This window comes from Odocoileus virginianus, chromosome 18, assembly GCF_023699985.2.
Source record: "Odocoileus virginianus isolate 20LAN1187 ecotype Illinois chromosome 18, Ovbor_1.2, whole genome shotgun sequence".
Classification (NCBI taxonomy): Eukaryota; Metazoa; Chordata; class Mammalia; order Artiodactyla; family Cervidae; genus Odocoileus; species Odocoileus virginianus.
In genome coordinates, this window is record NC_069691.1 from 45,054,440 (window position 1) to 45,078,147 (window position 23,708).

Consider the following 23,708-nt stretch of genomic DNA (forward strand, 5'->3'; position numbering starts at 1 on the left):
TTATTTTTATTTTTTTTTAACCTCAGGGTTTTAAACCATAGATAATATCTTCCTGCAGTTGCCTGCTGATACCACTCCACTGGAATAAGGGCGAATTAAGGAGGTTCAGATGAGCCTTCACATTCTTAGCTCCTAACAGCTAAGTTGCAAAGATGTAAGAAATGATTTCATCCCAGTATTATTAATTGGCTGCTATAAAAATACACATGAGCAGGCAAATATACAAAGCACGGTCACTGAGTCTATATCTCTTCAGTTAAAAATCACATATTTCCTTTTTTATTGCTATTTATTCATGTTTGATCTTTATTCTATTTAAACTGATTGAAGTTTTGTGTGTGTGTGTGGTTTTTTTTTTTAATTTTATTTATCTGTTTAGGCCGAGTCACTCGGCTTGCAGAAATTAGCCCCCAACCAGGGATTGACCCTGGTCCTCGGCAATGAAAGTACAGAGTCCTAGCCACTGGACTGCCAGGGAATTTCTTAAACCAATTGTTTTTAATCTTTATTTTTCTTCAGGGCCATAAAACTCTTTGAGGATATGATGAAAACTATTAATCTTTTCCCTATAAAAATGCATATTAACATTACATTTTGCTTATACCAGGTTAAAAACTTCTGTTGTAAGCTGAGAAACTCTCTTTTCCCAGTTTGAGTAGAAAACAATCTGACTGACTCTAAGCACGATTTCTGATTAGGACAAAGTAGCTTTTCCAGGGCCTCCCCAAGGTTTTGCATTGTTTTTTTTTTTTTCTTCCTGGTTCTTCAGAGCTAGAAATTACTTGAAATAGGTGTTTTTCAAATCAACTTGAATAAAGTTTGGTTTTCAGGAGATGGGCCTGTCTGAGAAAAAAGAGCCCTCTTGGTAATAGTCTTACTGAAGCAGGCAAATGGAGGTATCCTGCCCTGGTTTTTGTCATTATCCTTTTACAGTTTTTTTCCTCCGTCCATTCTAGAAGACGGGCAGTGTGCATATCTGCATGCCCACACTGGTTCACAGTACAGACCACTTTCATATAACATACAAAAAAATAACAAGACAAAGCAAGTTGCCTTCCCTCTTTCTACATACAAAGCTTGCTGTTGTTTTTTCATGACCTCTTTCCCCGTTAATGGCTGTCCTTGCATGTTCACCTTTAACTTTTCTTTGGATAAAGGGGAAGAAAAAGGGCTTATTGCCTTTACCCCCAGTGTGTGCTTCTAGTGTCATGTTTAAAGGCAAGGATAGGTCCTCTGGTAAAGTTCCAGTGGTTACATACCTCCAATCCCATCTTCAAAGCCATTCTTCACACTCTCACCACTACACAACTTCACTAAAGACTTATTAGGTCTGTATTAGAGGTATAAAGACAAGTCTTGACTATAATGTACATTACAGTCTACTGCAAGAGGGTTTTTTTTTTAACAAATAAAAATGTATATATTTAAGGTGATGTTTTAATACATGTACACATTGTGGAATGCTTACCACAATCAAACTATGTAACATATCCATCACCTCCCATAGTTACTGTGTGTGTGTGTATGTGTGCACATCTGTGTGTGATTACCCTTGAGATCTACTCTTCTAGAAAATTTCAAGTATACATTATTATTAACTATAGTCACCATGATCCCTGGACAGGAAGATCCTCTGAAGAAGGAAATAGCAACCCACAGAGGAACCTGGTGGGCTACAGTCCATGGGGTTGCAAGAATGGGACACAACTTAGCAACTAAACTACTACCACCATCACCACAAAGTCACTATGCAGTACATAATGCCTCTAGAACTTATTCATTTTACAACTGAACATTTGTACCCTCTGATCAATATCTCCACATTTCCCTACTCCCCAGCTTTGGCTAACCACTACTCTACTCGGGGAAGTGTTTTTTAAAAGGTCTGTTAGTCATTTTTCAGCTTGAAAACCTTCAGAGACTCGATAATGGCTACAGAATCCTTAGCATGCTAATCTAGGTACACCATGAATTTACCTTTTCAGTTCTTCCTCCTTTCTCTCCCTTCATGCACTATCTGTACAGACAGACTGAACTTCAGATCAGAGAATGTGGTACAAAACTGGTGCTTCTTTGCTACTGTGGTTTTCTTAATGTGCTCACCTGAATCCTAATCTCAGTAGTACACAGTAGGAGCTCAATAAATACTTGTTTAAATCAGCTGAATGAATGAACACAATAGTGGAGGTGAGGTGGTTTAAGGATTAAAGCTAGTGGCAAAGAAGGTAAAACTCAACATTAGGAACTGAGCATTGGGGTTAGACTCAGGATAATCGGTTTTTTATTTGGCATTTACATAGCAGAACAGGGTTGAGCTTCTCCACTAACACACAGCTCACCCAATGCACACTACAGTATCATCAGAGAAGGAAATAAGAGCTTACAAGGAAATGATCGGGAAATAGGGTACGGTTAGATTTAAATATGAATTCATCTTATATTCAACTAGGTGGAAACAAAGAGAAACTATAAGACAACGCAAAGAGCTAGTGCTTTGAAAGGCACAGAAATAATTATTTGTTGGTTGTTAATTTCATATATATGATGCATCTGGTAATTTAACTGCTAACACAGAGCAAAATGTAACTCCCGGGGTCACTGCCAAGGCTTGTGAGGAGCCCAGGAGGACCTGAGAGAAGAGCTCTCAAAAGAGTCTCCATCTTTTTCATGCAGTGATCACTGGTCTCACCTCTTTAAGTCTTTCTTTCTCTCCAGGTCTTTCTCCTCAAGCCTCTAGCGCTGGCGTTGCCATAGCTCCTGTTTCTGTGACACCGTCTAGCACCCCCTTCCAGTAGGCCAATCACTACCTATAAATCTTTTCGCTGGCATCCGGGGTCTCTTAGGCAACAATGTGTGGTCTCTTGATTGGCCGGGAGATCCTAGAGGGCTGGCTCCAAAATTGGGCACACGGACAAAATGGAAAAGTGTGAGCGCCCAGAGGGTGGGAAAGGCTGCCATCTCTCAATATAATGCTAGGACGAAGATGCAGCCAATCCTGAAACAAACAGCATTAAATGCCCCCATTCAAGCCAGAAGTATGTTCCAAATCAGGCCAACCTACTGAGCATGCCCAGTTACATCGTTCTGGTCACTCCAGGGTTCTGAAACGGAAACTCCGTTTCTCCGGGTTTTTAGAGTGGCCAACAGGTAAAAGAAGGTTGCAGGAAAAACAATTCTGGAGAGGTTCAATGAAAGAATAGCACCTGCACACAGGAAGTGGAAGGACGTGGGAAAATTGCCCAACACACAAACTCAGCAGCGCTTCAACATGAATTTTAATTTATTGGATTAAGGAATTAAGGCCAACTAACAGATACACCAGGGAACCAGCAGATGGCATGCCTGAATAAGGATAACTCCAAATTTGGGAAAGTTTACGATCTGGTCTAATTTAATTAATTAAATTTATGGAGCATCTACCATGTAATGAGAGGCAGAGTGAGAATGCAAGATAAAAAAAGAAATCTAATGAGGAGGATTTGAAAATGCAATGTAGAAATAACTACTGTGATAGAACTATAAACTAATGCTGGAGAAAAACAACATTTCAGAAGGGACATCTGGGAAGCGTAAAGCAGTCCTTATGGGCAGCAGCTAACCAAATTAAAAAAACGAAGACTCTTCTCATTATCTCATGTTTCCTAAAATAAATAAAAATGTACTCTTACAAGGTAAATAAATGTAAACCCTATGTTTATATTGTTTCATTGTTTTGAAATAGGCAGCATTCCTCTATCTCCTATTTAAAAAGAAAATGAAAAGTATAGCTCATGGAGGTTGCTGCTTTCTTTAGAGTTGACAAAGGATCAATAAGTGGCCAAATTTCAATTAGAACTTATGTTGTATGAATTCCAGCCTAGTGGTTTTATGTATGGTTGTATGTTTTATGATCAGGCTGTATGTAAAATGAATAAACAAAGACTTTTGCAGGGGTGGAGGCCTGGGGGAGGTAAGTAGATGCAATACTAAATTATCATGTATTACCAGTTAACATTGATGGTTTCAAAACGGGTTCATCCAGAAAGAGACCAGTTTTAACAACTCGCTGGGGGAGTGTTGGATCTCCGTGAAGTTCCTGCTCATTAAAGACTTTCTATTGGTGGTTATAACATTGAATGAAAGAAAGATGGGATTAAAGCCTGACACTTTATCCCTGTTAGAGCTGAATATTTTTATCCCTGAAAATAAGGTCCCTTTCATTGATCCTCTCAACTAGCATCCTCTGGACCTCCCCTTGTTCAGCCCTTGATCAGTCTGACTGCCGATCCCCCAAGTCTGAACAACACCATTCACATTGTGTTCACAGTGAGCACAATGGCTCAGTGTACTTGAAAATTTAACATTGCTCTTATTTAAAATTTTTTAAAAATTCCTTTAAAAAATATTTACTTATTTGGCTGCACTGGATCTTAGTTGCAGCACACAGGATCTTTCTTTGATCTTTAGTTGCAGTATATGGGATCTAGTTCCCAGCTGTTCATCAGTCACTAAGTCGTGTTTGACTCTGCAACCCCATGAACTACAGCACGCCAGACTTCCTGTCTTTCACTAGTTCCCAGACCAGGGATTAAACCTAGGTCCTCTGCTTTGGGAGGGTGGAATCTTAGTTACTGGACCACCAGGGAAGTCCCTCGACATTATTTTTAAAGGAAACATGTCAATCATAAAGAAAAGTTTACAGACTTGCCTAAGAAACACGCTTTTCTCCCTGCAGAGATTTTTTAAAATGTTAACATTTTGCTTCGTGTGTGTGATTAACAGTTGAAGCCCCTTTTACACGCTGCCCAGATCTCATTTTCCACCCTGCCTGCCTAGAGGCATCCACTGTCATGAAATTAGTGTGCTGCCCACTTGTCCACTTTTTATGCTTATTATATATACATGTTTGGCCCCATAAACAGTGTGACTGTTTTAAACAGCTATCATGATTTACATACTTTGTGGTTCGCTTCTTTCACTCAGTGGTCTATTTCTGAGATGTGATCATGTTGATACATTCAATGATAATTTCTACATCATTCCCACCTCCCACTAGGAGCCAAGATATGTTCTATGCCTGACAGTTTTCACAAGACCATGTGTAAATTGCATAAAAATGTGGAGCAGCACATCTCTAGAGGATCTGAAGGTACAAGGGATCTAGAAGTACCTGAAGCAGGTCCACACTGATTTTCATAAATGCTCTTAGCTGTTTCACTCACCCTCAGTAGAGGCAATGTTGGCTCCACGGGACACAACGACTTGATAAGAATCAGTCTAAGGATCAATGTTACTAAAAAAAAAAAAAGTATTACTGCATTAGTATTTATTAATGAAATTGAAAATGTCATTTCAGATCTCTTTTATGATGCATTTCCCATAGCTCATCTTCTGATGTTAAACTATATTTATGAGTGTCTAAGCTCAGTATTTGCACCTTTAAAAAAGATTGTTTCGCTGGTGGCTCAAACAGTAAAGAATCTGCCTGCGATGCAGGAGACCTAGGTTCCATCCCTGGGTCGGGAAGGTCCTCTGGAGAAGGAATGGCAACCCACTCCAGTATTCTTGCCTGGAGAAGTCCATGAACAGAGAAGCCTGGTGGGCTACAGTCTATTGCATCGCAAAGAGTCGGACAGGACTGAGGGACTAACACGTCCAGTTTTCTTTGTATAAAATAGTTGCCTATAATTAAAGATGCCACAGAGATGTGTCCTAAGGATTTGGACAAACCACAGATTATATAGCTGTTTTTGGTCAGTCTCCTAACATGGGGTGGCAAAGATTCAGACAGAAGATTATATTCAAATACACGATCTTAACCAAGTGTACAGTTGAATAACGTCAAATACAGTCATACTATGCTACAAGTTCAAAGTATTTAAGTCCTTTGTGCTACCAGAGAACAAAATGATGCCTGTGAAATTTAGGTTGAAAGGGGAGGAAAAGGAAGAGAAAGAAAGGTAGGTAAAATGATGGAGGCAGAAGTATCAGCTTTGGCTTGGAATGAATGAATCCAGACTCAGCCCTTAAAATGCTGCCTGGCTTTGGGTAAGTCTTTTTAACCTTTCTGGGCCGTTCTTTTCCGCTGTCTGAATAATGAGAGGTTAGGTTTAGATGATTTCTAAGGAATCTTTAAGTTCTGAAATTGCTTATGTAGAAAAAAATAAAATGACTTATGAAGAAAAAGAGAGAAGAAACATTTCCCAAAGAACAGAAGATGGGGAATGCCACCAATAACCTCAAGCCCCACCTGCTCACTAAAGTGGGTGTTGGTAAAGAGGGTATCTGCTCTGCTGCTTCAGCTTGGAGCTCTGCAATATTAAAGTTGACTACCTCCATCTGCACCCAGTACCACCCTCAGCACCCGCCTCTTAACCAACTCCAATCCCCGGGTCCCCAGGGGGCACGCTGGTTCTCGAAACAGGTTTTGGTAGTCTTGCAATAATAGCGTTCCAGGCTTGAATGATGAGTCGCAGCACTGTCTCAGCAGAGAAGGGAGGGAGAGCTTTGCAAAGGGGACTGAGGGCGTTTAAGAAAAGCTTCCAGAGCTTGGAACGACTCCGCGAGGGCAGGAGAGGGCCAGGGCCAGGCATCAGCCTCGGCTAGAGGTAAAGAACAACGAAACCTGCGGACGGGTATCCAAAAGCTGGGCTCACGATGGGAGTGCTCGGCGGCGCGAGCGCAGCGCGCCTGCGCCGTACGTGCGCGCGCATGCCCCCCCCCCCCCAACCCCCCGCCGGGCCGCGCGCCCGGGCGATCGCGAAAGCTCGCGGTCGCTCCGAGGCGCGCGCCTGCGATCATCGCTGGCTCCGTTTACCTGAGGGACCCACGGCCGCCTCCGGCCGGCGCCGCAGCCCCCCGGGAGCCCGGCTGCGAGGTGTGAGGTGAGCCCCGGGTCGTGCAGGCCCCCTCCCGTCCGGCTCAGCGGGAAAAGGACTCGGGAGTGGGGACTGAGGAGGTGCCGCCGCGGTTGCCCGCTCCTCGGTCTAACCCTGTGCTGAAGAGCCACCAGCAGCCGCGGCACCTCCTCCTCAGGGATCGTTATTCTCGTCGCCGCCAAAACAAAAGCCTTGGGCGCCGCGCTGTGGAGGGGTGTCTCGGGGCTTTCTCGGGGTGGCCGGCGGGCCGGCGGGGCGCGGGGGAGCCCGAGTTTGGGGCTGGGGGTGAGGCAGACCGATGCCCGCCGACTGGATTAACCCTCTCGGTCCCGAGCCCGCGCCGAGCAACCTGTTCGAGTGTGGCCCGCGCTCCCTCCGCGCCGCCCCCGGCCCAGCCCTGGGGCTCGGTCGGCGCCGCGGGGGCGTGTGGCGCTCCCGGGCCGCTGGGGGCTGTGGGTGGAGGACGCGGCCGCTGGCTGGGAGGACAATACGGACAGGGCTGGGTGCGGGGGCGCGGGGGCCCGCCGGGACCCGCGTCGGGGCTTCCCGGGCTCGGGCGGCGTCGCAGCATCTGGACTGCCTCCTGTTTCTAGTCCTAAAAGTTGTCCCCTCTCCTCCCTCCCATCAGTTTTGCAAAGTCTGCATATTCCTCCTCGAGGCTTCCCCCTCTGCCCCCTTGGACGCTCCGTGTGTTTGCACTGGCGTACCGCGGGGAGGTTCATCCATAGCCTCTGAAATAAGGTGCTGTTAAACATTTCAAGACATTTTCGCATCTTCCTAGAGGCCTTTTTCAGAGTTAGGTGCCTTCCTCAATAAGAGAAAAAAGGGTGTTTTTCCCTTCTTTCTTTCTTTTTTAAAAGAACAAAACCATGTGCCACTAATACAGGCAGAGGAGTCGACTTGAAGTTGCAAAATATCTGGGAAGGAGGAAAAAAGGTCTGGTTTTTGGCCCAGAATAAATGAAATTTTGGATTTTGGTTCCCTTCTGAATGTAGACAGAGCAGCAGAGCAGACCAGCAGCTATAGAAATAAATGACTGCTCTATAAGGTTGGTCAAACAAGATCTTATTTTATAGAAGTAGTTTGGAGAGACCTGTAATGTTTATTTACGGGAATTGGGTTACTTGGCAAAGCCAATACCGCAGGAGCCAGGAGACAAAGACTTGACCCTGGGGGATGTTACCTTCCTCTTGAGACTTCTTTTAGCCTTTAGTGATGTGTTGACAGTCAAAGGAATAGATAAATCCGTAGTTCGGTTATTAAGAACCATTTTCTCCTCAAGATAATGCTTTCCATCGGTACTTTTTTTTTTCCCCCTCATCCGTACTTTTAAGCAAATCAATACCATCTTTTTCCTCCAGAAGAAGAAGAAAAAAAAAAAGTGTTTGCTTGAAGTACCAAACTACAGCATAGAGGTAATAAGATAGGAAAGTGATGTAAAAGCTTAAGTGGGCAGGCTTGCAAGGATAGAGCTGAAAATAAAAGATAATTGAGATGCGATTCTTCTTACAGTGTTGCCTTTTATTTAGTGAAATAACAGGTTCCTCCTCTATCCCCCTCCCCCCAAGTGCTTTGAAACTGTCAGGAAAATAAGGTAATTAGTAAAGCCTACCGTCCTACCTTCTCTTTCCTCCTCCTCCGGTTTTTTTTTTTTCTCATCCACTAATATTCCTTGCCTCTACATCTCTCCTAAATCTACCAGTGCCCTATTAATAGAAGAAGAAAGGACTACACGTTCTTTCATTCCTTTTTTCATCTTAGGTACTGTGTTCCTCTGAGCTTTATTTTGTGCTTTGAACATTTAGGTGGATTTTTTCTAGAGAGATCCTCAGCCATGATTGAGATATTTGAAGTAGGGAGGCTTGAGGTGAAGATAATAGTAAAGTGCACCTTCTATCTTTGTATAGCACAATGTTGTGAGAGCGTCATCATTGGGCAAAAAGAGGGGGTTTTAAAGTCATGGTAAGTCCTCTGTTGCCCACTTGACAGGAAAAAAAAATCTTTCCTCAACTTAAATTTCGTATGTGTTAGTAAAACTATGAGATTTCATACTGAAAACTTATTCTGAGCATGTTAGTTTGTTGATGTTAGACTGCTGTTGACTTTCTTTTCTTCAGGAGGCATGTGGTAGGAAACAGTTCTTACTGCATCTTTACCTTCTTTCACAGGGAAGAGCAGTGTTGGCCTCAAGTGTCTTTTAACCCCTAAATCTGTAGAATTAGAGACGTTTAAAGCTGCAGCTGCCTGCAAAAAGAGCAGTAGTGCAAATGAAAATCAAGACTTTGAAATATGTATGAGGAATTGTTCAGTATAGATTTGGGAGAAGAAGGGTCACAGCATCTTGAGGAAAGAAGTGAAGGTTTTTAATAGTAGCATTTCCAGAAGGTTAGGAATGAATGTTTGAAGAGTTACAACTCCTCTTTGACTAGAAAACAGTGTTAACTGACTGTTAAATGATGAATCTATCTTTGAGTTACAATTTGTTATGCTGAGAACTAGCAATAGTTTTGGTGGATCCAAGGAATGCACTGTGAATGAAGTTTAAGAAAAAACAACTAGGCTAGTAGGCCTAAAAAAAAATCCTGGTCCCCAAAGTTTATCTCATTAAACCAATTTTATAGTCAAAACATGCAACCATGCTAAAGGGGAAAAAAAATCAGGAGCTTGATATTAGAGTATTTTCTGAACACATTTTAATGGAAAAGGGAAACCAGGCTAGAATTTCAACCTGACTTTCTTTTTTTAAGTCCAGACTCTGGCAATCTTTTAACTTTTCAGTTTTGTTTTTACTTTTAAAAAATCTTCTGCTTTCTCTAGTCTTAAAAGTAATGTATAATTTGTAAGATGGACTGGATTTTGATGCCTACTATTCATTTTAATTTTAAACTTTGTTTTTCCTGTATTTTTTTAAGCCCCATCACTCAGGACACTGGAAGATTAGATTATCTTTTGTAATCAGTAGATGACTAGACAGACTTTAAAAATTAGATAAAGTAGCAAAGTGATAACTTGAGATTAGTAAGAATCTAGGCCCTATGAATTAAATATGGAGCTATATAAACTTTCGCAACCAGAAAACAGTATCCCGAGAATGAATTTATTTTTTAAATAAGATATGGAAAGCAAAAGGCCAAAACCCACGTGAGTTTCAGAAGAGGAATCTAGCACTTTGAGCAGTAATATGCTCTCAGTGTGTACTTTGCTCTCTAACAAGACGATAATTGCCTTGAGAGAAGAAGCTTCAGAGGTAGTGATTGCTAATCTTTATAACGCAGTCTTGGAAAACTCTGAAAGAAGACAAAAGAATATCCTCCAGTTCCCATTGTAGCCAGTGCGTTTCAGGCAACCTTCAGTTTCTGAATTGGAAACGCAAAATGGTATGTACATTTATAGTGTGTCAAGATAAGTAAATCTAAGCTGAGAAAGATGAAAGGAATCACTTTCTGTACAGAAAGTGTGAGTTGGAATAGAATTGCTAACATCTTTTGTTGCAGGGCCCTGCTGACAAGCCCCCAGGGCCCACTTTTGTCATTGTCTCTTCTGGGATTCTGCCTGCTTTCTTTCCTCTTCACAGTTGCCATCTCCTGCTTTTCCCACCTGAGTTCTTTGGGTCTGTAGCCAGCCTCTGAAGACAGTCTTCCAAGATTGCATCCCCTTTATTGCTGTTCTTCAGGACAAATACTCAACTTACTTTAGGGCCTGTTACTTTTTATCATCAAAAGAGAACTGGTAAATTGGGGAATATCAGATTCCTGATGTCACACATTGATAAAAATTAAAGTGTAGGGTTAAATGTATCTAGTCTTTTTGTTTTCTGAGGAAATAACCATCAGGTCACTTAATCTGAAATTAGTTTTCCACATATCTTATATTGTTCTGTAAAGAAGTGAATGTCTCTTTTCTCAGGGTTAGGGCATGAAAAGCTGTTTGCCAGACCCCTCATTTTTTACTGGTCCTTGGTGCCTGAGACTGTTCCCTCCAGTTAATCCAGCAATTCCCTTTATTCAGCTGAGATTCTGCAGATTCCTATAGTAAAAGATATAATATAAAAAAAAATGCAAAAAAAACTTTTAACCTTTGTGTAATCAGTTGCTGTATTTTGTCAGTATTTCTTGGTTTCCTCAACCTTTTCTGTGTCCTGCTGTCTGAAACTTACAGCTTCTTCCAGGATGGTTCTCTTAGGAAAAATGGCTTTCTATCTATACTCACGTGATCCTGATTAGAAGCATTTATTTCATTATGTTATTGAAAAGCAATTTAGAATATATATCAAAAGTGTATTTTTTTTAACTGCGTAATATTTGACTCACCTGAGAGGTGATCTGATTTTTTTTCAGTATTGAAAATCAATTTTTGACCCATTCTAAGTTTATCACCATTTTTTTACTTCTCTTGCTACCTGTAGTAGGGCATTTTTGTGTCCCTTGGCTTGTTACTTAAACAAGTCAGTAAATCATTGATTCAACTAGTATTATTGTCAGCACACATTTATAGATTTAGCAGACTTAATTTTCCCATACACAAATAACATATGACAGATTTTAAAGTAACATTTCAGCATTTATAATACCTTACTATTTTTTTGTTTTGTTTTATTTTTTGACTACGCTGTGCAGCTTGTGGGACCTTAATTCCCTGACCAGGGATCAAACTCGAGCTCCCTGAGGTAGAAGTGTGGAGTCCTAATCACTGGGTTGCCAGGGAAGCCCCTATTATATTGTATTTTTAAACAATTCATATAGTTTTATTCTATTCCATGTATGTATATTTTTGACAAAAGTGTTGCTGTTTTGTATACCATTTAAAATTTTATTTTTCACTTATTTTATTGTTACTGTCTTCTCAAGTCAGTATATGCAGATCCTGCTCGTCATTTTCACTGAGTGTGTTATGTGTTGTTTGTGCCCTAGTTTAACCAATTCCTATTGGTAGACTCTCAGGCTGTCTCTGAGTTTTTATTTCATAAACGGTGTTGTACCAACGTTTCAGGCACACAGCATGTGTGCTCGTGCTTACTTTCTTAGAACAAATTGTAAGACAGGTTTGCTGAATCAAATTATATACATTTTAAGGGCTTTTGATGTCCATAGCTTTTTTTTAAAATACCAGTTAGTTTGCTTTTCCTCCAGTAGTATTTGAAAATGGAGAGTTTCCTGGTGGTCTAGTGGTTAGACACTTCACTGCCCTGGCCCGGGTTCAGTCCCTGTTCGGGGAACTAAGATTCTGCAAGCCGTGTGGGACAGCAAAAGAAAAAGAAAAGTATTTCCAAGTGTTGGAATGTTGAATATATTCTTTTTTCTGCACCCTCTCCTATACTGTGTTCTGTTATTCTTACTTTGCTCATCTGATTGGCAAAATGTTATATATCATGTTTGTATGTTTTTATTAGTAAAGTTGAATATCTTTTCATATGTTTGTTGGCCATTTGTGTTTCTTTTGTAAATTTATGTCCTTTTTCCATTTTTCTATTAGAGTAGTACTCTTTATCTGCTTTTTAAAAAATTCATTTTATATATTACTTTTGCTAAGCACATAATTATGTGCAAATATCCTATACTGTTTTAAACTATTCTATTTTAGGATAGCATTTCTCAAAATATGACTTATAGATCACTTGTAACAGTACCGAGATAATTGTTAGAATGCATGTATATCATTCATTTTCCAGAGGTTTGGATTTCTTAGACTTATGGGGTTTCTATGAATCTGCTGCACATTAACATTAGGAAACCTCTGATTTGAAAGAAATATAAGTTCCTTAATATTTTTACTATTCCTGTTTTTCTTCTTGTCTCATTGCATTCTACTGTTTTTTATTTATCTTGATAAACTACAGTCTTAATGTATTAAGGTTTTATTCTACCCCAACTTAACATAATAATTTTACAAAAATGTTTTGATATATGGAAATTTGAATGTCAAAGTACATAAAGGAAAGCACTTTTGTAAGTCTGTGAGAAGCATTGTTTGTAAATGAGGCAAAAGGAATAACTGAGAGAAAAACAAGTAAAATAGAGTAGACAGAAGTATAAGGGGGTTTCTCATCTAGTTTAAAAAACTCAATATTACTTTGTTTCTTCCTCAAGTTTTGTATGGTAGTCTTTGAACCATAAACTTGGAACCCATACTGCTTGAAAAATAGCCTAAATGAAATTGTTGAAATTCTCATTGTTATATACATATTCAGTAGGGAGCAATGTTCCCTTTAATTTTTTTTTTAAGTTGCAAGCAGATGAACATGCTGCATAGCAGCAAACTACAAAAATGGAACTTATATGGATGTTTTGATACTGTAGCCAAATAAAGCTTTCAGGGCTTATTTGACACATTTAATGATATGCATAATTGTTACCGTGCTGCATGGTAATTAAGCTTAAATATACATGACTGTGTTTAATATCACTTTTCCATAGCCAGACATCACATTTCTGGGCCCAGCTTGAAGGAGGAAAAAAATATGGCAGGCCAAGAAGCTTTAACAAATATTTCTGATTTAGAGATTTCAGTATTAGAGAGATTAGACGTTTAGGGCAGAGGTTGCTCGTAACTTTGGTTATTCCTAAGGTTGTAGACTTTCCTTTTGCCTTCTTCTACTCAAGACCATATGCTTGGGGGAGAAATTGGGAAGTTCAGCCATGGCTTTACTTTCTCCAAATAGTTTTTTCTGCCCAGTAATTAAAACTTGGGATGCAGGGGTCCCTGTCATTGGTAGTGCACAAAGGACAGTTTCTTCTGCTTTAGCCAAGCCAGTTCAAGTTCCCAAGGTCTAAGCTGTCATGGGCCCTAACATCTATTTGAGGTGTCTTGTTAACCTGGGTCTCTGAGAATTTCTGAACCTGACTTTCTCATGTTTTCCCAACCAAATTTGTGTAGTTCAAACAGAAATATTTGACATCTATGAAACGAAAATAAAGTAAAAGCAGACTTAACACCATGACAAAACCAAATGGAAGTATGATAGTTTTAGAATATGCTTTTTTCCTACCACTCCTGCCTTCCACTCTACCTACCCTTCCAGCCCCCAAAGAGATGCATATTTTTGTCCCTAGAAAAAAAGTGAAAGTGAAAGTTGCATCCAACTCTCTGGGACCCCATGGACTGTAGCCTGCCAGGCTCCTCTGTCTGTGGAATTCTCCAGGCAAGAATGGGGAGTGGATTGCCATTTCCTCCTCCAGGGAATCTTCCCAACCCAAGGATCGAACCCATGTCTCCAGCATTGCAGGCAGATTCTTTACCGTCTCAGCCACCAGGGAAGCCTGTAGGAAAGGCAGTGTCAAGTCAGACTCTGAAACTTGATAGAAACTCTGGAAATCTTTCATATCCCACACTGTAACTTTCTAGGGTTGACTCTTCTCTGCAGCCTGATTGTATGTAATGAAGCATTTGTTGGTCAAACGTTTTCTCTGTGCATCTATCTATCTATCTATCTATCTATCTATCTATCTTCTCTATCTATGTATTAAATTTTTGTACTATTTAAAAGGATGAAGCATTGTTGAGAAAATGTCCTGATACTACTTTTAGAATCTTCTGTTTGCCAGTTCAGTATTGGTTAATAGAAGTAAATCTTTATATCCGCTGTAATTCAGCAATAAAACTACCTAAATTTTGATGTTGCTTTACCTTTTATAGAGTACATTATTTTATAATTCACTCATGCTATCTTTGATAGGGAGGTGCAATTTTTAGAAAGGAAAATTCTGAGCTCAGAGAAGTTAAGTGATTCACATAGTTGGGAAGAGGCTTGAATCCGTATCTTTTGATTTTTTTATATTTTACACCTTTCTCAGATACCATCTGCCGAATCATTTAATGATTAAAACATATACAATAAAATTTAAATAACTTGTTATTAAGTGTGGCAGATATTTAAATAAAATTTAGGACAACAGCATGCAAGTTTTTCCAAATGGATCAATTATGTCTTGTGACAAATGAAAAACTACCATTATAGGTGGGAAATTAAACTGTATGTTATATAAATAACTGAGGGAGGAAATAGTGCCTTTAAATGCAATTTATGGATTCTCTGGTATATCTATAGCAAGAATGATAAGTAGAAAAACTATAGTATTTTTTTATGAAATACCCATGTATGTTCCTGTAAGGCAGTATTATATCTGTCATCAAAGTTTGTGGTTGTTGTTGTTAGCCACACGCCCGGCATTTGGAATTTTAGTTCTCCACCAGGGAGTGCACCGGTTCCCCAGCGCTGGATGTATGCAGTTTTAATCACTGGACCACCAGAAAGTCCCAAAGGCAGTATTTTAAAATTTCTCTTCCTAGTAGCTGATTGTTAGTGTGTAGAAACACAACTGATTTTTGTATACTGATTTTGTATCCTGCAGCTTTACTGAGCTAATCAAAGTTTTTATATCAAGCCTATAATATTTTAAGAGGAAATTGCTAATTTATCTCATTTTTTAAAAAATTATTTTTCAGATATTTCAATCAAAGGAAGAAACAGCTCTTCTCCTAAGATGGAATCTGTTGTTTGGGAATGTGGTTGATCAACTTGACACGTTGGCCAAATGGTGCCTGATGTAATAAAATGAAAAGAAGAGGCAAGATGATGTCATTTTCCCATATTGTGAAACCAAAACAAATGCCTTTTGTGAGACCAAGCTAACAAACCTCTGACGGTGCAAAGAGTATTTCTGTTTGAAGAACTTAACAGTAAGATAGAAGTACTTTCAAGCTGAGACCTGCAGGTGTACAAAGATCTAAAATACATATTGAGTAGGCCTGATCATCTGAATCTCATTCAATCAAGGAAGCATGGCTATGAGTTGGATTGTCTTCTATCTGTGGCCCTTGACTATGTTTGTGGGCCATATAGGTGGGCACAGTTTGTTTTCTTGTGAGCCTATTACCTTGAGGATGTGCCAAGATTTGCCTTATAATACTACCTTCATGCCCAATCTTCTGAATCATTATGACCAACAGACGGCCGCTTTAGCAATGGAGGTAAGACTTCATCTATTATTTGGCATGTCATAGAAAATTTTTCTTGTATTGCCCTTTTAATCAGTCTAATGAATGTGTCTGATAAACAACAGGAAAAACTAATATGTTATTTTTAACTGCATCTTGTACATTAAAAAGTTATGTATTTAGTTTCAGACTCTGATAGATTGAAGATTTCATGTTTCGGGAATGTGACTCATCTTCGTTTTCAGATATTATTCTTTTATGAAGAAATTTGAAACATTGGAACTGGGGAAGTAATAGCCTTTCAGAAGTTTAAATTGTCCAAGTTATGGTTACATCTTTTCTGTTATTTGATAATAAGACTTTAAAGAGCAGACTATGATAATAAGATTCATAATTCACTTAGTAAATATTGAAGGTAACATGATTTTGAAAATGGGTTCTTTGGTTCAGCCTTTAGGCTGGTGGGTTTACAGTATTTACATTGTTTTAAATACTTAAGATGGTATCCTGGTCTTACTATCTTCACATCAATTTAAGAACAGTAACTCCCAAGCGGTGATAACGGTTTTGTTGTGTGAATTATCTGTTCTTGACCTCTCAGGACTTCATGAAAATCTGTTGCCTTACTTGAATTTTTCTAATGATAATTCTTTAGGCACTTTTAAATTGTTTTACTTTAGAAGCTATGACAAATTAATGGATATAGTTAATAATAGGTTTAAATAATTCTTTTAAAAATTAATTTTGTATGTGTTTCAATAATGGTTTTAGAATTGTAGATAAAGATATGTTTACCAGATAGGAATTAGGAGGCAGTAAACTGTGACAATAAGAGGTAAAATCTTTGGAGTTGTACAAACTGCAGCAGCAGCTACCACTTTCTAGCTGTATTACTTTGGGCAAGTTATTTGAACTTTCCTACCATTGTCACTTTGCTTGTAAAATAGAGTTAACATTTTGGAAGGTACAAAATGAAGCATTTATAAAGTACTTGGCACAGTACTTTTGGAGTCAGTTCTCTTAAAGTGATAGCTTTTACCATTTTCCCGTATTCTAATATTAATGTAGCTACATAGTACATAGACTTTACAGTGTTTTGTTTTTTTTTAATTTTTGTCTTTAATCCTTTGTTACAGTGCTTTCAGCAAATTGAATACTACGTGTTTTGGAATCTTCATTTTATAGTAAAATTCAAAGGTTTAGTACTTCCAAGTAAACTAATATAAATCTGTCTGGGAAATTTTGTAGACAGATTATTATTCATAGATTTTGAAATGTAGAGGGCAACTTGTATAGTCCAAATACTTGAACGTATTGTAGAGGTTGAATAAAATATTTCTGCTCTTCCACTGACTACACAAAGTCTAACTGGTAAGGAGAGATTTGGTATAGACTGTTAGGTTGGGTATATGAAAATGGGTATTGGTTTAATACAGGAATTTGGTTCCAGGTATGGTAGCCCCTGTTTGGTATTAAAACTACCCAGTTCTCTCACCAAAAAAATGAAGTAGGAATATCTTTGGTTCTGGTATCATTTTAAGTCAGTATAACTCCTTTGGAAAGCAAATAGAGTTGTAAGAAATAAGTCGTAAAGATTTACGTACTGATTTGGGTTTAATTTTTGCCTCTTTCAAGTAGTAGCTTTCAGACTTTAAAATTAAGTCACCTGACATCTCTGTGATCTGGAGAAGGAAATGGCAGCCCATTCCAGTACTCTTGCCTGGAAAATCCCACGGATGGCTACAGTCCATGGGATCACAAAGAGTCGGACACGACTGAGCGACTTCACTTCACTTCAGCATCTTTGTGAAAATCATGTATGAAAAGGCACCAATAACAAAAGCACCTTGAATGGCTATTAGGATTAAATGAGAGATTTAAGTAGCTAGCACAATGCTTGATGCAGAATAGATGATCCACAAATGTTAATTCTATTCCAAATTTCATTTCTAAGTGACCCTAGAGAGAAAGTACTAGAAAGACAATGTATTTGTTTCACATGAACTTGCATCTCTCATTGTGGGCCCCTGGGGCTTTCATAATGGTGGTATGGTGAGCTCTCTCTGTCCTCTCTTCAAACATACCCATATAGGCTAGGTGTTTTGTTGTCAGTGAGACTGCATCTTTTTGAATTTCACTCATTCTAGGGAGAGCACCTAGATGAGTAAGACAAAACTCTGGTGATATGAAGTGATGTCAGGAATAGTTGACTTGGTTGTCATATCAGGACAGTGATGCCACTGACAGAGTCTCCTGACAGTCTGAGAGTGTAAAGTTTCTATAATAGCAAAGGATATGGAACGTCAGCAATCAACACAGCACACTTGCAAATAGAAGTAAGGATTCTTAGATCCTTACAAGGACTTGTCTGCTGATGACACCCTCCTGTCTCTGATCCAGGAACTTTGGATCAGCTTGCCAGCTTTTAGCGGAAGCAAATAATTGGAACAGGTAACCCCAGCACATTCTTGAGTGTTCTTTGTGGGACTGGATGAGTTGAAAGACGTTTCCTAGGTATAGCATCTTTCAGCAGACCCTGGCTTCAAGCCTGCCCTGGGTTCATTCCTGTCCTGATGTTTGGTGAGTCAAAATGAGTGCTTCGACTGAAATAATATATGGTGTTGAGCTAAGGATGCCAGGAGAGAAATTGCAGAATTTGGGTTATTTCAAATTTGCTTATTATTGTTCACAATCAACAAGTTGGGTGTTCTTTCATTGTGTATAGAGAATTCTTCCTCAATACTGGCATTGAAGTTGGAACATGTTCAAATAAATGGGGTGAATGTCCATTTATTAAATTGGAAAAAAGATCCTTGTTAATATGTTTATTTCTCTTATTTTACAAAACGTGCGTTTATACACGAACACACACATTAAATTTTTCTTAAGTTCTTCACTTGATGTCTCTCTTTTCCCCGAGTATTGTGGCTTTTGATAGAAAAAAGATTGCTCATTCCTGAGTTTCCCACACCATTTTGAACTGTCTAAATTGCCAAGTAAATTTTTAGGAGCTGTCCAACATGAACAACAACTTTTCAGTAACTATTTTTATGAACCTACATGTTATCAGATATTTATGACTTTTATTGGTAATGAAAGAGATCTGAGCATTTTTTTTTCCTATATTGAATAATTAAGCCCAGTTGAGTAGGATGGGTACAGTTTACTGGAAGAAGCACTAAAATAGGAATAGAAGGCTTGTATTCTGCCACTACCTAATCTTGTGACTCCCTTGCGTCGATTTCTTCTAGGAAGTATTTTCCCTGTCCCTTTTCCAAAGTTTTTATTAAGATCAAATGGTACAATTTACATGTATTTTAAAGAACTTTAAAAAGTTAAAATGCTCTTCAAATGCAGAGCATCATTCTTTGCTGCTTGTCAGTCTGTTTACTTCTAGTTAGATTGTGAAGTAAGCAGTCTTTAATTTCTTTGGAAGGTTGATTGCTTTTTTTTTCTTCAAACTAAACCTGTATAGGATAATCAAAGGGAAAAACTCCCGGGATGGTTCCTACTTGCTTCCATTTCCTGTTTTCTTTTGTAATTCTCCTTAAAGATTTTCTTATAGCATGAGAAACTGGCAGGTGCATAGATCCTAGTGGAAACAGAGATCCTCAAAGCCTGAACATTCTTGGTATCCTTTATGGCTCATAAAGAACAAAGCATGTTTGGAATAGTTTCCCAATTATCCAAACTCAAATTTTAGCCTTTTCTCCCCGCAGCTTTTTATTAAGGAAGAGTTCAGTTATGTGGACATATATGGAACACCATATACCCATCATCCAGCTGCAAAAATTATCAACTGATACTAGTCTTGTTTCATTTATGACTGCATACCCAGCTGGGTTACATTGAAGCAAGTGCCACACACCATAATTTCATCCATAAATATTTCCATATATATCTCTATAGAGTAAGGACTCTCTCAAAATATGTAAACATATCACTTCCTCAGTATTTTCAAATATATGTTCAAATAAATCTTCAAATCACCCTTGTGCTGTGCTTAGTCTCTCCGTCGTGTCCGACTCTTTGCAACCCCAGGGACTGTAGCCCACCAGGCTCTTCTATCCATGGGATTCTCCAGGCAGGAACACTGGAGTAGATTGCTATGCCATCCTCCAGGGGATCTTCCCAACCCAGGGATCAAACCCAGGTCTCCCGAATTGGAGTGAGATTGTTTAACATCTGAGCCATCAGGGAAGCCCAAATTACGCTTATAATTTCACAGTTTTTTAATAGTTGGCTTTTCAAATCAGGGTTCATGCATTACATTCAATTGATATGTCTCTTTTAATTTCTTCTTCCATTTCCCCTCTTCCTTTTTTCTTGTAATACACTTGCCTTACAGATTTTCTCAGACTCTGTTTTGCTGTTTGCATCCCTGTGGTGTTATTGACCATGTTCCTCTGTTTCTGTTTTGAAAGAATACTTCCAAGGCACTATAATGTCTGTCCGTTACTCTGTATAATTTTAGCAGCCATTGGTCATTCCCTAGGTCAAGAATTTTATTAGGGGTTTGTAAAATGGTGATTGCAGCCGTGAAATTAAAAGACTGCTTACTCCTTGGAAGGAAAACTATGACCAACTTAGATGGCATATTAAAAAGCAGAGACATTACTTTGCCAGCAGAGGTCTGTCTAGTCACAGCTATGGTTTTTCCAGGGGTCATGTATGGATGTGAGTGAGAGTTGGATGGTGAAGAAAGCTGAGTGCCGAAAAATTGATGCTTTTGAACTGTGGTGCTGGAGAAGACTCTTGAGAGTCCCTTGGACTGCAAGGAGATCCAACCAGTCCACCCTAAAGGAGATCAGTCCTGGGTGTTCATTGGAAGGAGTGATGTTGAAGCTGAAACTCCAATACTTTGGCCACCTGATGCGAAGAGTTGACTCGTTGGAAAAGACCCTGATGCTGGGAGGGATTGGGGGCAGGAGGAGAAGGGTACAACAGAGGACGAGATGGTTGGATGGCATCACTGACTCAATGGACATGAGTTTGAGTAGATTCCTGGAGTTGGTGATGGTCAGGGAGGCCTGGTGTGCTGCAATTCATGGGGTCGCAAACAGTCGGACATGACTGAGCGACTGAACTGAACTGAAAATGGTGATATTCTGTTATTCTTCATTTCTCAGCTAGAATACTTTATAAACAGAAACTTCCTCATTTTGATTACTGGACTGTTGAGTTACTTTTATGTTCAGTTTATATAAAAAAGACAGTAAATACACAACTGTTCTCCTTTGTTAGTTTTTAGGATAATAAATTGATTCACAAGAATCTTTCAAAAGTGACTAATGAGATCTCTCTCCTTTCAGATATCACTCTTCTCCTTTCAAGTATCATTATGAACTCGTGGATTTTTACCATATTTCATGTGTTTCAGTCCATTGCAGTTACTATTTTGTTGTGGCTCAGTCGGTCCCTTCTTCGGTAGTGAGCACCTCTTCAAGATAGCTCCTAAGTGTTTTTGATACTACCCTAGTGGTTTCTGATAGCTTCCTTGCTTTCTGGTATGATCCAACCTAATTTCATAAAATTCTGCCTCAGAACTTGAATTATCACTTTCTTTAGGGAGTGCTGTTTCCTTTTAGTTGGAAAGAATTTTCACACATTTTCACAGACTGCTATCTGGGTGCTATGCTTATTGATACTAGGTTAGTAATTTATAGGTCTCTTCAGAGATGGAGCTAGGAAATACTTTTTTTGAAAAAGAAACTTCAGCATGAGTTTATACTGATAACTTGTAATTAAATAATATTGGAGAGTTTTTATTTAATATTTTAGAAGTTTTGTTTCTTCTCATACTGAAACCTTATGATATACAGACATTACATAATTTCAGAATAATATCAGTATTACTACTAGCAGTACCATTACTGAAAGCACTGTAAGATTTCTTTGTATTTCTTGTGTCCTTAGGATGTATTTCACCAAGGATGTGCAGTCAGATTATTATGTTTTAGAGTTAAGTACTCTTCTGTTTGGTTTAACTCAATACACAGTTTAGGTTTGTTTTTCTTTGATTTTGAGGAACGACTTAAAATTTTTTTTGTTTAAATTTATTTTATAATCGTGTTTAAAAACTCGATGTATACGACAAGGTACATTCAGAAGAGTCTAGTTTCTGGACTGTGTTTGTGCTTAGTCACTCATTCATGTCTGACTCTTTGAGACCCAATGACCTGTAGCCTGTTAGGCTCCTCTGTCCATGGGGATTCTTCAAGCAAGAGTATTGGAGTGGGTAGTCATGCTCTCCTTCAGGGGATCTTCCCAACTCAGGGATCGGACTCAGGTCTCCCGAATTTCAGGCAAATTATTTACCATCTGAGCCACCAGGGAAGCCCATGAATACTGGAGTGGATAGACTATCCCTTCTCCAGGGGATCTTCCCAACCCAGGAATCAAAACAGAGTCTGCAGGTGGATTCTTTACTGGCTGAATCCTAACCTTATTCTTTCCTTCCCTTGGGGGTAGTTGTTTTTTTAAAGCTTTTTGTTTTTCCTTCTGTTAAAAATTATAGTAATTATAGAAAATGTTTATATAATATCTGTTTATAGCTATATATTCTTTCACGTTCTTTTGATGTAGTGTCATACTGTTTGTTTTCTCTACCTTGTTTTTTTACTTAATATATCCTGGCTATTTCATAGTAGCACTTATAGATAATATTCCTCAGAATTTTTTTTTTAATTGTGGCAAAATATACATGTTGCACTAGTGGTAAAGAAACCACCTGCCAATGCAGGAGATGTGGGTTTGATCCTAGGGTCAGGGAGATCCCCTGGAGGAGGGCATGGCTTCCCAATCCAGTATTCTTGCCTGGAGAATCCAATGGGCAGAGGACTGTGACAGGCTACAATCCATAGTGTTGCAACAAATTGAACATGACTGAAGTGACTTAGCATGCATGTATGCAAAATATATATAACATAAAATTTACCATTTGAACCTTTTCTTGTTTGTTTTTTGGCGTACCATGCAGCCTATGGGATCTTAATTCCTCAACCAGGGATTGAACCCAGTCCCGGCAGTGAAAGTTCGGAGTCCTAACCACAAGACCACCAAGGAATTATCCCATTCCAATCATTTTTAAGTGTACAGTTCAGTGGCATTAAGTACAGTCACTTTGGTATGTCATTACCACTATCCTTCTTCAGCACTTTTTCAGCTTCTGAAACTGAAATACTATACATATTAAACAATAATTCCCTGTTCTCCCCTCCCCTCAATTCCTGGCAAGCCACCATTCTACTTTTTTTCTTTCTCTGAATTTGACTACTCCAGTACCTCATTTAAGTGAAATCATAAAATATTTGTCCTTTTTTGATTGGCTTATTTCACTTAGCACAATGTCTTCAAGATTCATCCATGTTGTAACAAGTGTCAGAATTTCTTTCCTTTTTAAGACTGAATAATATTTCACTGTATATATGCCCAACGTTTAGTTTAATCATTCATTCATCAGACAGTTGAGTTCCTTCCACTTTTTGGCTATTATGAATATAGCTGCTATGAATACAGATGTATAAATATTTGTTCCAGTTTTTGCTTTAAATTTTTGGGGGTATTCCCAGAAGTAAAATTTTAGGATAGCATGATAATTCTATGTTTAATTTTTTGAGGAACTGCCGAACTGTTTTGTATAGCAGCTGCTTCATTTTATATTTCTGCTAGCGGTGCACAAGGGTTCCAGTATCTCTATATCCTCACCAACACTAGTTATTTTCTGCGTTTTTGTTTTGGAATAATAGCCATTGTAATGGGTACGAACTTGTCCTCATTTTTAGTTCAGGTCCTACTGAAGGACATTTGCTTTTGAAAACAGAACTTGCTATTGAGGTCCTTATTCATCTTTGTAGGGCCGGCAGCTAACGTAGTACCTAACACATAATAACTGCTAAATAAATGTTTGAGTGAGTT

The 23,708-nt window shown here is 38.9% G+C and overlaps 2 protein-coding genes across 6 annotated transcripts in view; one reads left to right on the forward strand and one right to left on the reverse strand.

The window, feature by feature from the left end:
- FBXO16 (F-box protein 16) overlaps positions 1-6,968 on the reverse strand; it is a 54,785-nt gene extending 47,817 nt beyond the window's left edge. For 2 of the 5 annotated variants that reach the window (XM_070480645.1, XM_070480648.1), the window contains exon 1: positions 2,690-3,030. The gene's annotated coding sequence lies outside the window, so the exon portion shown is untranslated. Of the gene's footprint in view, positions 1-2,689; positions 3,034-5,201; positions 5,273-6,796 lie in introns of those variants that run through there. The other 3 variants (XM_070480646.1, XM_070480649.1, XM_070480647.1) reach the window with 3 other exon arrangements.
- Positions 6,725-23,708, forward strand: part of FZD3 (frizzled class receptor 3) — a 97,234-nt gene continuing 80,250 nt past the window's right edge. Inside the window, exons 1-2 of the mRNA XM_070480636.1 lie at positions 6,725-6,863; positions 15,300-15,824. Of these exons, the coding sequence (XP_070336737.1) occupies positions 15,636-15,824 (189 nt within the window). The 5' untranslated portion in view covers positions 6,725-6,863; positions 15,300-15,635. The remainder of the gene's footprint in view (positions 6,864-15,299; positions 15,825-23,708) is intronic.